Below are 13,521 nucleotides of genomic sequence, written 5' to 3'. Positions count from 1 at the left end.
TTTTAAAAGCAAAAATGAAAATAACTGATCAGGAAAATATAGTTTTTTTTCTTTCAGTTTAAAACCAATAACATTTTAACAAAAACTGCAGGTGTCTGTTTTGTGAATTTGTGGTTAAAATAAGCTTTTTCTTCATTCAGCAGAGTTACAGTGGATAGAGTATCCAGACATTTTACTGAAGTAAAAGTATTTTTTTCCGAAAATTTACTAAAGTAAATGTAACAATTTTTTCTACCAACTGTGGTTTGAAGGAAGGGGGGGGGGGGGGCCGCGTCAGGGCACCATTCAGACAAGAACCGCCCCTGGCCGACCGGCAGATTCCCATTAACAAGCCCCAGCCTTGAAAGCTTTGAAAGGAGTTGCGTGAGAGCCATATTTAACCTCATAAAAACGCAATTGTGCTTTTAAGCTACTCTTAATTATAGTCAAAATGAAGCAGACGCTTTTATTATCAACCTTCCGGTTTGTTCTTAGATTATCACCTCATAAACTGAGATTAGTTTTATGATCCCGCAGCTTTCTTCAGAGACCAAGAGCTCACATCCTGCCATCAAACCTTTAAAACGCACCAGAAACATCTGCGGGACTGAAGAGCCCCGCAGGAGCGGTGACTAACGGAGGGGGGAGGGTTTGGGGCTCTGTCGTCACCGGGAGCTGCAGCAGCAGCAGCATCATCAGCATCACTGGAGTGAGTAAAGGCAACAACAGTGCGCAACTTGGAGAAATAACTCCACAGTCCGGCCGGAGGAGCGCGCATGTGTCCGTCTGCCGAGGCGCGTCCAGGCGGTCAGACCCACGCGTTGATGCGGGAGTAAATGAACCAGAAGCTCCGCTCGCTGTGGCCGTGCAACCAGGAAAGTCATGGATTTTAGGAGGACGCATCTCCCCATCGTGATTTTCTTAAGTAAGTTCTCATTTATTTGTAACTTCTATAGCTTTAAAGAATCAAAGTTGTGTTTTTTTTATTAATATTTGTAGTTTCTAAATGTGTAACCTGGATTTGGGGTTTTATTTGTTCTCCTGTTGGGGCGTGATTTCATCCCTTCTCACCTCAGTTTCCACGCACTGTGAGAAAAACATTTTAATAACAATCCTGGCATCTGTGTAGCTGTCATTTCCCCCCCCCCCCCCCAAGAGGAATACTTGAAAGAATTTGATTTACATTCATTTACACTGCAGCAGGGGGACAAGACTTGGCACGAAAACTGCTTCCCTGCCTGTCAGCATAAAACACACCGCTGCTGGGTTTGTTTGGACTAAATGGAGAAAATGTGACTTCAGCTTAGATAGGAAGATATAAATAACGTCTAAACCAGAATGTTTTTGTTTAAGAGCATCATTTTCATATGTTTGCCTGCTTTACTGCACATATAAGTGCATATTTCCAATCAAGCTATCATGTTATCTCAATCACTGCTTAAAAATGTATAATTTCTTTAGTTGAGAAATAGTTTAATCAATCGAATGGATTCTAAGGAGGGGGGTTGGCATATAGAGGCAACTTTTTTTTCTTCTTCTTCAACAAGCCCTCATTTTTCTTTAACAAGCAGAGCTCACATTAGCAAGTCCTCCCCCTTGCAGCCTGGGAAGTTAAAGCCGCTGCATGGATCTCTGGAAGTGGCTCTTACTGCAGTCAGTCACTTAAAAGTGCCCAGGGTGAGCGTTTGCCAAATTTCACAGCATTAAGTCAGTTCTCCCACTCCGTCCAAGTCCAGGGGCGAATGCGGCATGCAGCACAGACTGGGGTTGGTTTTCCAGTTCCGACAAGTGCTTAAGGAATTTTTTATCCAGGGTGTTTATGTTTTTAAAGTCACTAAATGTTCTATGACATCAGTTGTTTTCCTGCATTCTGCACTGTGTGATGTCCTGAGCTGCATGTGTGAATGTTTGTCGGGAAAACAAAAGCAGTTAATGCTGTAAATAAAACATCTTCCTACGACGTCGGAGGAAAAACCAGAGGAATTTGTTCGCTGTTGCTGTTCAGTGACAAATTGAGTCTTTTTGAATTCAAACACTCCAGGTTCATGTTCACAAACACGCTGCAAAAACCCAAAATCTTAAGTATTTCTGTCTAGTTTCTCTTATTTTAAGAGTACTAACACATAAGTGACTTTTCAACTAGACATTTGAGTCAATTATTCCTTAATATTGACGAAAAGGTTCTTGTTCCACTGGCAGACTTTTTGAGATGTTTAAATGAAATAATCTACTTTTTCATCACCATTAAAGACTAAAAACAAGCTCCTATATCTTGATCTAAAGTTACTTGTAAGTTACTTTTGTCTCATTTCAAGTTTTACAAGATATTTTCACTGATTTTGTGTTTTTGCAGTGATGCATTATACGAATTGGGGCAATAAATTCAAGGGCCAATATATACCAAGAAGAAAATGAAACTACACTGCAGCAATGCTTAACTTTGATTAATATACAAAAAATACACCTAACTTAACTGGATCCACAAAAAACAAATAAATAAATTTCTATTTTCGTCTGAAAGTTCATCAATAAATTTTTTTGGTGAAAAAAGAGCTTTGTGCTGATTTGGGTCAGCAGATGTTTTGGATTCGGATCTTTTCCAGTGAAACCACTTTAACAAAATCCTCCTTTCTAATGGTTGACTTTGACTTTAAATTAGGCTTGCAGTACATTCACATCTTGTTTTCTGTTTCTTTGTGACGTCCTGGATGAGTTGATTGATGTGATTGTGGCTTCCTGTTCACCGCCGCTCCATATTTTCTCCATTTGTAGATAATGGAGCTCAATGTGGTTTACAAGAAAACCCAAAGTAACTGAGACCCAATGAGCCGACAAACGAGTCAATATCAGTGATTCCACGTTGGGTCACTGCAAAAACACAACATCTTACCAAGTATTTATTTGTCTAGTTTCTACTGCAGATGTCGTGGCACACTTGAAATAAGACAAAGCTAACTTACAAGTAACTCTTCTGTAAGATGAAGGAGCTTGTTTTAAGTCAATAATTCTTTAATATTGATGAAAAAGTTCTAGTTCCAATACAGATTATTTCACTTATGGGAAAATATGTTGTTATAGGTGAAATAAATTGCCAGTGAAGTTAGTACTTTGCCATCAATGTTAAGAAATTGTTCACTGAAAACAAGCTTCAAAGTTATTTGTATGTTCGTTTCGTCCTTTTTTAAGTTTACTAAGGTATTTGCACTAGAAACTAGAGTAAAATATTTGGTCAGATTTTGTGTTTTTGAAATGTTTGAATTGCTTTTTCTTCTCTTTAACACGAAACAATAACTTTAAATCTTTTTTGTGTTTAATCAGGTTATCTTTCACTGATATTCACTTATTTAATGTTTGACCAATAACACAAACGCTCCATAAAGGGAAAAATGTCCTCTTTATTTTGAATATAACAGACTTCACAATGCATTCTTGTTTGCACAGACAGCACCATGCATACCGTTTTTACACTTTCAAGCTACTTTTCATCATAATTTGATCTAAAATCTTCGGCATCTAAAACCCCATTAAAATGGACCCGACGACGCTTTGTGTCACCATGACGATGAAAATAAAAAAGCAGTTTCTCGAGGTTAAGCTCCACCAGGTGGTTTTGGTTTTGCAGTGGATGTGATGAAATGCACCCAGCTTCAGCCCACTGGGCACCCACTCCGTGTTGACTGGCCACAGAAAGACGCAGTGGAAAAACTCAGCTGGGTCCGTGTGCTGGTCCACTTCAGCTTCACCATCTGAACAACCTTCCCACCAATCAGCATATTTACTGTGCGATTCAATGCACTTATAAAAAAAACAACAAAAACATAAATAAATAATCACTGTTCATTCTCAAGGTAATCGAAATGTTTCAAGGGAAATCGAAAGAAAGATATAAATGAGGACTGAAAAGGACAGAAAATGTTATAAAAGTGGAGATTTGTTTTACAATGTTTGAGTATTTTGGTTCACTCTTGTGTTTTATATTTAGGCTACCAAATATTCTGGATTCATTTCACTCAGATCTCTATTTGAATCTTAGTTCAACTTCCTTAGTGTTAATTAACTTTCCTGCATTCCTCTGGAGTTATTCAGTGAATCTTTCTGTTTATTATTGCTGTTAATTTGTGTTTTAGTTCAGATTTTTCATGTTTTTATTATTGCCTCTGTTTTATGATGATTGTTCAGTCACGTCGCCATGGTTTCTAACTCGTTTGTTTCCGTTTTGCTGTCTTTTCTCGTGACTCATCATTCACACCAAAACAACACAAAGATCCTTCACTGCAAGTATTTTTATTCTAGTTTCTAGTTCAAATACATTTTTGGGCTTGGAATAAAGCAAAAAATAACTTTTCAGAAAGACATAGGAGCTTGTCAATAATTCCTTAATATTGAGTTTAAAAGTATTGCTTCCACTTGCATAACAAGACATTTTTCTCATGCTGTAAGATAAATAACATGTCCATTTTTTAAAATCAATATTAAAATTACTCACTTAAAACAAGCTTCTATATCTTGTTGAAAACTTGTTAGTTTTGTCTTATTCAAAATGTAGTAATATATTTGTACTAAAAACTAGATGAAGTCAGAAATAGTTGCCAAATTTCGTGATTTAATAATAATTATATGTTAAATTTGTATTTTTCCTTTTACATTTTTACTAAATTTTTTTAAATATGTAAAATTAAATTTCTTTTCATTGCGTTTTTTCTAATTCCATTTTATTCTTTCTCCACTTTTATGACGGTTATTCACTAAAGATCTTATATCCATTGATGAGCAGCTTGTCAAAATAACTAACAGTTGGTATTGACAGGAATCAATAGTCATTATTTTTGACCTGCCTTGTCAAATTAATACATTTTTAAAACCAGAAACTTGTTTTCTGAAAGCAGAAAAACACAAAAACTGAAGTGTTTTTATTTTTTACTCTTCTAGCAGGAGACATTTAAATCAAAGGATGATCAAACATAAAGTTGGAAAAGTTATGATTTAAAAACAGTATAAACAGTCAAGAGGAAACGATATAAACACATTTATGAAAATGGCAACGTCTACATGATGAAGTGCGATTATTGAACCTTTATATGAAAAAACGCGACGCTGCGCAGGTTTGCATTATTACAGGCGTGAACTTTCCGCTCCTTCGCTCATATTGTTTCTTTAAAAGTTCAGCTTTATGAGTTATTGTGATTTATTTCTCATTTCCTCGACATCCGTTCATATTTCTCAATATTATGAGCAAAGGAGGGAGTTTGGCGGAGATTTACCAAGACTCAGGAATGACCTGATGAGGTCAAAGGTTGTGGAGATTTTACTGCTTTATAACTACATCAATATATAAAAACGCATTAAAGAGAAGAAAGACACGTTAATACATTAAAATATGCAAATAAGCACATAATTCCCTTTTTTTTTAAAATAAGAAAATAAACATTTTATTGCCTAAAATATAACTAAATAGCATTCCTTCAGTGAACTTGAATCAGATGAAGCAAAAACATGTTTACACACAGATGTTTTTATTTTAAATGCAAAATGTATAAATATTTTGTAGTTTTGACTTAATTACTGCTTTGAATAAGTAGTTTTTTCAGCAAATAGACTATTTTAAGTCTGTTTACTCTAGTTAACAATTAATCGTTTGCTAAAATAGTTGACGTTTAGAGAAATAATCGTCTCATCACGATTAATCAGATTAATCATTTTAGCCATAATTAGAATGTCACTGTTTATAACTAACCACTTTATTTAAACTCATTTTAAAGCTTCCAATTATTCTTTGCTTTTCCAAACATTGCGTTAGCTCCCAATAGCATCTCATGGGCAAGAGACGTTCACAAAATAATTTCCAAAGTTTTAGTAGACAGTCCTATTCAAGCGGAGAAAATTGTGACGTAGAGAACTGGAAGTCCCTCCAGAACAAATAAAAAGACAAGAAAACTGGTCAGGAAAGCAGCCAAGAGGCCTACAGCTACATTCAGAATGAGCAGCAGGAATTTGTGGCAGGTAAAGGGTGTGGAGTACATGTGGGAACAATCTCCTGTACTGATCAAGAGAAGACAGAAGATGGAGGAAATTATCTAAATGCTACTAAATTTAACAAAAAACACATTTGAAGTCTCCCAAAACAAGAGGGAAATGTTGAAATCAGTGTTCGGCTCGGTGCAGATGTTACGCGTGAAGCATCTTTGGTGGCTGCTGGGAAATTTACTTATTTAATATTTTTCATAATTCCAGTTTTCAGACATTGTTTTCGTCCTGATTTGCTTCATTTGGTGCAGAATTATGACGCATCAGTGGCTTAAAAGTTTGATAAGATGCGTCATAAGAGTTCAGACTGCAGACATTATTAAAATAGATATATATCTGATTTACATGTTGAAGTGGCCTAATTTAGATTTTTGGGGGTAAAAAATAGGAATTGGTCCTTTTAGATGTAGAAAAAGTTGGATATGGATCACATTATCTGATGTGAAAATACCATCGGAAAAAGACAAGATTTGGATTTACTGCATATTTTTTTATATTAAATAATTTTTTTAACCTTTCTTTTGAATAACTTAAGATTTATCCAGGATTTCCCTCAAATATGTGAGACTTGATTGGTTTTCCACTCAGAAATGTTGGACTTAACATGGATTTGCTCTCTGCACTGCAGAAATACAAAATCTTACCAAGTAATTTTGATTTCTAGCACAAATGTTGCGGGACAGTAAAAAAAAAGATCAAACTTACCAGCAACTTTTCAACGTGACGTATGAACTTGCTTTGAGTAAAAATGATCCCTTAATAAAAAGTTCTAGTTTCACTGGCAGATTATTTCACGTTCCATTTTTCTCATGTTTAAACTGAAATGATCTGCAAATGGAAATAGTTATTTCTGGTGCAAATATCAATATATTTGCAGACACTGGATCAAAATACTTGCTCGGATTTTGTATTTTTGCAGTGATGAAACATTACTTGTAGAAAATATGACCCATATGTCTCCATCTTTAAGTCACATTACATAAAATCTCCATTGTCTGATGGTGGGTCCAACATTTAAAGACTCCATTTGTCCCGCTTGTTTCCCTGAAGTCTCCATTCGCTGGTTATCTGCCGCACAAAGAAGGAATAAACAGAGGGTTAGAACCTCTGCTGCTCACGCGTAGTTAAGTGTAATGATACTAACACAATGTTCATAAAAATACGAGAATGGAGGATCAAAGAGACGCCTGAGGGCCATTTCTGACCTGGTTGGAGAGCAGATAGATGATAACCCAGCTGCGCTGAAGTTCCTTTCAAGTGTGACTGTGGCTTCAAGATGTTTTCTGCCTTTTAGTAAGTGTGAACAACTGTGGGCAAAAAAAAGCATAATTGAGGAAAATAGGATACAGAGGAAGTAAACAATGTCACGATTGTGGACGGTGTTGACTGTTGGAAATGCATTGATAAATTTTTTCTATTGGGCCTTGAGAATAAAAAAATATTCAAATTTACAGTTGTGTGAAAACGTATCATGTTAGAAATGTATCAGGATCTAGATAATTAGAGTAAATAAAACAAAAAGCAGTAGAATAATGTTTGTGATAGTCTTTTAAATTATTTTGGATGAATTTTGGTAAACAGTCAAATTTAAGAAGCAAACTTTCTCATGTGCTTTATATTATTAGCTAAGTTTCCATTAATGTGCACGAAACGTTGATATTCCGCTAATGTCAAAAGAAAACCACAAAATGGTAACTGCGGTTTTCCCATTAAATAAGAAACACAATTAAAATCAAGCGTGAATAAGTTTGTTCATGTGATAAGTCGATAAAGAACTCACTGCGACCTCGTCCTCCTACCACTTCCTGTTTGTCGTCTTCGCCTGTAGTAACATCCTGTTGTTGATCACATGACAACAGAAGGATAAAGTGCTAGTTTCCCTGGCAGATTATGTAACTTGGTAAAATGTCTTTATTATGAGTAAAATAATCTGCCAGTGGAACTAGAACTTTAATATTAAGGAACTGTTGACTTAAAACTAGCTCCCATTTTGTTCTGAAAAGTTATTTTCAAGTTAGTTTTATTGTAATTTCAGTATTAAGACACTGAAATTTGCACTGGAAACTGCACCAGAAATACTTGGTACTATTTTCTATTTTTGCAGTGCTTTAATAATAAAGTTTTGTGTATTTACTCAACTTATTAATACCTGGTACTAAATCTGTAACAAAGAATCATCTTTCATACAGCGCAATGGCTGAATCACGCAGACATCTCAAATACTGCAGGTGTTTATTTTAAACCGACTTGTTGCTGTGGAGCTTCTTAATTAAATGTTTGGCGCTGTCTAATGCTGCGCATGCATAACGAGCGGCAGCCCCCAGTGGATTATAATTATCTAGATAAACATTGTGAACTCTAGGAGTGACCATAACTGATGAAACTGTACCTGGAAGGCTCCCTCTGGAAAACCGTAATTAAACTGCTGCGCTCCACTCCAGCATGTCGGCCTTCAGAGCTGGATCCCATCTTGTCATTTGAGCTGCTTGGTGAACTTTTAAAAGTAGAACAGATGGCATGTGTTATTTATCTTTAAGACGTGTGTGGTTTCTTTCAGGATCAGAGCAGATTTGTGTGTCTGTACATTAAAATGGACTTTACAATAACCATAGGATAGGATTTTTCTGCGCGCAGCTTGTGGATTATTGCTTTTTTATTTCACTGTTTGTCTTTTTGTCAGCAATATTGCAGAAAACGAATAAAACCGAGTCAAAAAGGCCTGAATGTACAAAGTTAATCTAACATTTATATAAAAATATAAACGTTAGTATGTGTCCAACTATCATACCATTCAGATATGTTCTAATCAGTCCTAAAACTGAAATGCAAAAGATCTTATGAAGATTATCAGTGGTTCTTCATAAAGTAAGGAGTTGATTAGAAAGTTTTTTATTAGATTTAAAATGTTTCCTCGAATGATGGTGTCTGTATTAGTCTACTGTTGTTTTTTACTTTTATTTTTAAGCTGCAACAGTCTTTGCATTTTTATTAGCATAAAAAGTCCTACATAAATAGTCTGATTGATCGACTGTATTTGTATTCCAACCTTTCTTTGAGAGCAGCAAATCTTCAAACATGTCCAGACAGTTACAATAAATAAAAGAAAAACCGCCTACACCAGAATAAACACCTAAATCTCACACAATGGACATCATAATTTTGTTTTTTTGGCTGAAAACCTGTTGTACTTAACATCATCTGTCTTTATAACACAACACTCATGGTACAATTTACGACAAAAACTGGATTTCACTTGTTTTACTCACAGAAATGTCAACTTTAACTGCAACTATATCACAACCTTGGACATAAAAAAAACTATCATAACCCATTAAAAGCGAGTAAGTAACTTGTGTCAGACAAATGATATAGAAAACAGTTTACCTGTGGTTCAGTTTTCATATTTTAAAATACATTTTGACAAACTTAATGTTGGAAAACAATAGTTTTAAAGGTTGATTCTATATATATTCACCTCCTATCCTCATGTAACATACACTATATTGTCGAATCGCATTTCTCCATCTGGCAATCTGATGGATGAGTCTGGGTTTGGTGTTTGCCAGGAGAACGGAGCTTGTCTGACTGCATTGTGCCACATGTAATGTTTGGTGTAGGAGGCATTATGCCATGGGCTTGTTTTTCAGGAGGTTTGCCCCTTAGTTTCAGTGAAAGGAACGCTGAATGCTTCAGCATGCCAAGACATTTTAGACAAGCTCCCAACTTTGTGGGAACAGTTTGGAGCTAACCGCTTCCTCTTCCAACATGGCTGCTCACCAGAGCACAAAGCAGATCCATGAAGACATGGATGGCAGAGCCTGGTGTGGATGAACTCGACTGGCCTGCACAGAGTCCTGACCTCAACACATTTAGGATGAATTAGAAACCAGACCTTCTCGTCCAATATCAGTGTGTGACTTCACAAATGTGCTTCTGGGAGAATGGTCAGAAATCCCCATAAAGACTCCTAAACCTCGTGGAGAGCCTCCCAGAAGAGTAGAAGCCGGTCAAGCTGCAAAGGCTGGACCAGTGTCCTACTGAATGAACCCCATGGGTTAGGAATGGGACGTCACTTAAGCTCATGTGTGAGTTAAGGCAGGTCAGTGAATACTTTTGGCAGTAAAGTGTTTCTCTAAGTAACGTCTCTAGTTTGTCCGTTCTGTTTGCACAGATCGTTTCCAATAGGAGAGGGTGGAGATCCCGTCACAGTGCAAAAACAATAGCATGTTGGAACAGACCTGATAGAGCAAGAGAACAAACAACACTCCCCGTCACCGACTCATCCATGTGTTTTTAATTTTCCCCATATTTCAGGAAGTATTAAATTAGCACTATGTCAGCAATAATCTCTGGGAAGTCGCTGGACAGCCGATTCCACTTAACTGCAGTAAAGTGGTGAGTCACGGTGACGATGAACTCTGCAGGTCAGAAAACTCACCAAGTCTCTGATTCAGTTCATTTTCCATTTTCCTGTTTGTTCCACAAAATAATGGGTTCACGGTTTAGAAGTGCTGAGAGCTTCACGATAATGTGTGCTTTAGACATGAGTTTGGTACATGCATTTAGTTTAACTGGTAATGTCCAGTGACAAGAGTTTTCTAATTGGGTAAATGCATTTTGAATGAGTCACTCAAGTCGTTAGTTGTTGTGTGTTGTGTGTGGCTCTCCTGACCTTCAACAATGGCTTTTAAAAACTTTGACTAAAAATGATAAAGAAAAAAATGAAGTTTTAATAAAATATATATAAATAAATGCAGGTTTTGGCTATTTTTCAGTTTTTTCATTAATAATTGCTCAAAATACCAATTATTTTTTTATTTAGATCTATTTTATTAGGCTGCAAATGTCAAAATGCCATGTAAGAAATGTAGCAACAATCGACTGTAAAAGTGTAATCGACTGTCTTCAACTCAATAATGAAAACTACTTGTATGTTCTACATTTGCAGGGAGAAAATAAAAGTACATTTCTAAACATTTCTATTGCAACCCATTATGTGAAAACGCATAAAGATTGCCACATCATCTGACAGAAGTGAAAACATTTCAGTCAGAACATTTTCTTTTTGTCAGCTGAATTGTGGCAATATTGAATTTATATGTTATATAAATGTCATGGACGTTGCCTGCAAAGCCTTGTTTTTGTATTTTCTTGTCTATGAAAAAGAAAACTGAATGGCATGTTTTAAAAAACATTTTTTTCTGTAAAAGGGTGACATGTTTGTGCAGCTCTTACAGTAAGCCAGTTAAATGGAGCCAAGCTGCAACCAATTAAACTATAAATTGAATTATGGGGCTTAATTGTTAAATGCTGGAGGCCTGATTCACAGCACATGAACGCGTCTTCAGATCTGCATCTGGCTGCAAACAATAGTAAAACTGTTTTTGTGTGAAAAAAAAGTAAAAAATGGGTGGATTATTTTTAAACTAATTAAAAACCTTAATAAATATCCAATTATGTCACAAACACATTTATTTAGTTAGCGTGAAATCCATTAGAAAGTACAAAAACATGCCACATTTAATGAATCAGAGTGGAAAATGACATTTACACTTTGATGTAAAACATTCGTATTTTTAAACCTTTATTCTCCCAAAAAGGTGGCGTTCAAGAACAAAAATAAGTTTAAATTTGATTTATTTCACAAGAAAGTGATTATATTTTAATTATAAAAAGTTGGGGCGCAATCAATTTGAAGCTGGTTTCATTTTAGACGAAAACGATCAGAATCAGCTTTCATCATCACATTTTTGTGCGAAAACAAGAAATTTGACTTTTGCGCCACTTCACTCAGTGAAGATATTTAAATGTATGAGGGAAATCCGTTTTTTTATATATGTATAGAGAACATCCATCCATCCATCCATTTTCTTACACTCTTGTCCCTCAGTGGGGTCAGGAGGGTTGCTGGTTCCCATCTCCAGCTAACGTTCTGGGCGAGAGGCGGGGTCACCCTGGACAGGTCACCAGTCTGTCGCAGGGCAACACAGAGACACACAGGACAAACAACCATGCACACACACACACTCACACCTAGGGACAATTTGGAGAGACCAATTAACCTGACAGTCATGTTTTTGGACTGTAGGAGGAAACCGGAGTACCCGGAGAAAACCCACCATGCACAGGGAGAACATGCAAACCCCATGCAGAAAGACCGGGGCCGGGAATCGAACCCAGAACCTTCCTGCTGCAAGGCAACAGCTCTACCAACTGCCCCACTGTGCAGCCCTGTATAGAGAATATAGATGGTCAAATATAAAATGTGCACACAAACAATAAATTTAACCGTTTATGCAGGTTAATATCCTCTTATCTGTTCTACAACTTAGAAAGTATTGAAACAGTCAGTGAATAGTTATAACTTTGTATGTTTACTTTAAAAAAAGCCTGTATTTATTCATTAGAATGAAACCTTGAATGTGAAAATCATGCAGTTGCCCTCTGAAGAGTAACAGACTGACCTCGTTGGTCTCTCTCTAGTCTAAGGAGCTTGTTATAGAATAATTATTAGAATTAATAGAATAAATATTTCCACTCTGTAATCAAAATTACACAGCTCCAGTATTAACTCACTTCTGCCTCTGATTGGCTGATCAGCCCCTGCTGATGTCTCCTTTTAACTCTGGTTTCAGTTTTTCTTTGTTTTTTGTTTGTTTGCATCATGTACTATGCTACATTTGTCTGAATCACTCTTTTTCAAACTGTTGTAATTAGGCACTACAAATAAACTTGTTTTTTACTTCACTTAGCTCTACTGAGGCGGCCATATTGGATTCTGAGATGGGGAAAAAATACCACATTTTAGTGCAAGATGAAGCTTTTATGTAAAAGTGGATACAGTTTTTGCCAATCATTTATAAGATAACATAAATTTAACTTCAAAATTGAGCACAAATATTTGACGTTGACGCAACTCAATTTTTAAATACACTCAAAAAAACGACTTAATATCTTGATTAATTAAAATACTACTCCTTTATAAAGTATAAGCACAGTGGGATTTATAAAACTATTTTCTTACTTACCCTAAAAGGTTTTTTGTTTTGCTCAACACCTGAGATTTGTGCTTTAAATATCACCTGGTTTCAATTTCCAATGCATAAGGAACAAGTCAAGGAGAACGTAAACAAGTACCTGGTACTTTTTCCAGTTCTGTCCCTGGTGGTTCTGGTTTTATAAGCTGTTGAATCGTAGGCGGAGACTTTGAATTTATTCTTCATTTTATTGTCAAACTTCAGATTAAAGACAAAACTTAGAAACAAACCTCTTTCCTTAGAGTCCTGAGAGAGCAATAAACTAAACAAATCTTAAAATTGAATCCTTTTCTTTAATATTTTGAGTATTAAGTGCTGTAGTCTTTCAGATGAGTGATTGTTTTTAATAAATCTGATCAGTTGATAATAAAGAATGTGTTAGTCTGAATAATAATATTGATAATAATAACAGAGAAATCTACAAAAGTTTCCCAGTCGTGATAGTGATCAAGACAAAAAAATAAAGCTTTAGTTTAGTGTG

At 35.8% G+C, this 13,521-nt stretch overlaps 1 protein-coding gene across 2 annotated transcripts in view; it reads left to right on the top strand.

Moving 5' to 3' along the window:
* The first annotated feature begins 462 nt into the window (after positions 1-462).
* ltk (leukocyte receptor tyrosine kinase) overlaps positions 463-13,521 on the top strand; it is a 74,468-nt gene continuing 61,409 nt past the window's right edge. The window contains exon 1 of one of the 2 annotated variants that reach the window (XM_017302620.1): positions 463-904. In XM_017302620.1, the coding sequence (XP_017158109.1) occupies positions 862-904 (43 nt within the window). In that variant the 5' untranslated portion in view covers positions 463-861. The remainder of the gene's footprint in view (positions 905-13,521) is intronic. The other variant, XM_017302621.1, reaches the window with a different exon arrangement.

The sequence above is a fragment of the Poecilia reticulata genome, linkage group LG22, assembly GCF_000633615.1.
Source record: "Poecilia reticulata strain Guanapo linkage group LG22, Guppy_female_1.0+MT, whole genome shotgun sequence".
Lineage (NCBI taxonomy): Eukaryota > Metazoa > Chordata > Actinopteri > Cyprinodontiformes > Poeciliidae > Poecilia > Poecilia reticulata.
The sequence above is the reverse complement of the archived record's forward strand: the minus strand, read 5'-3'. Positions and strand labels throughout refer to the sequence as shown.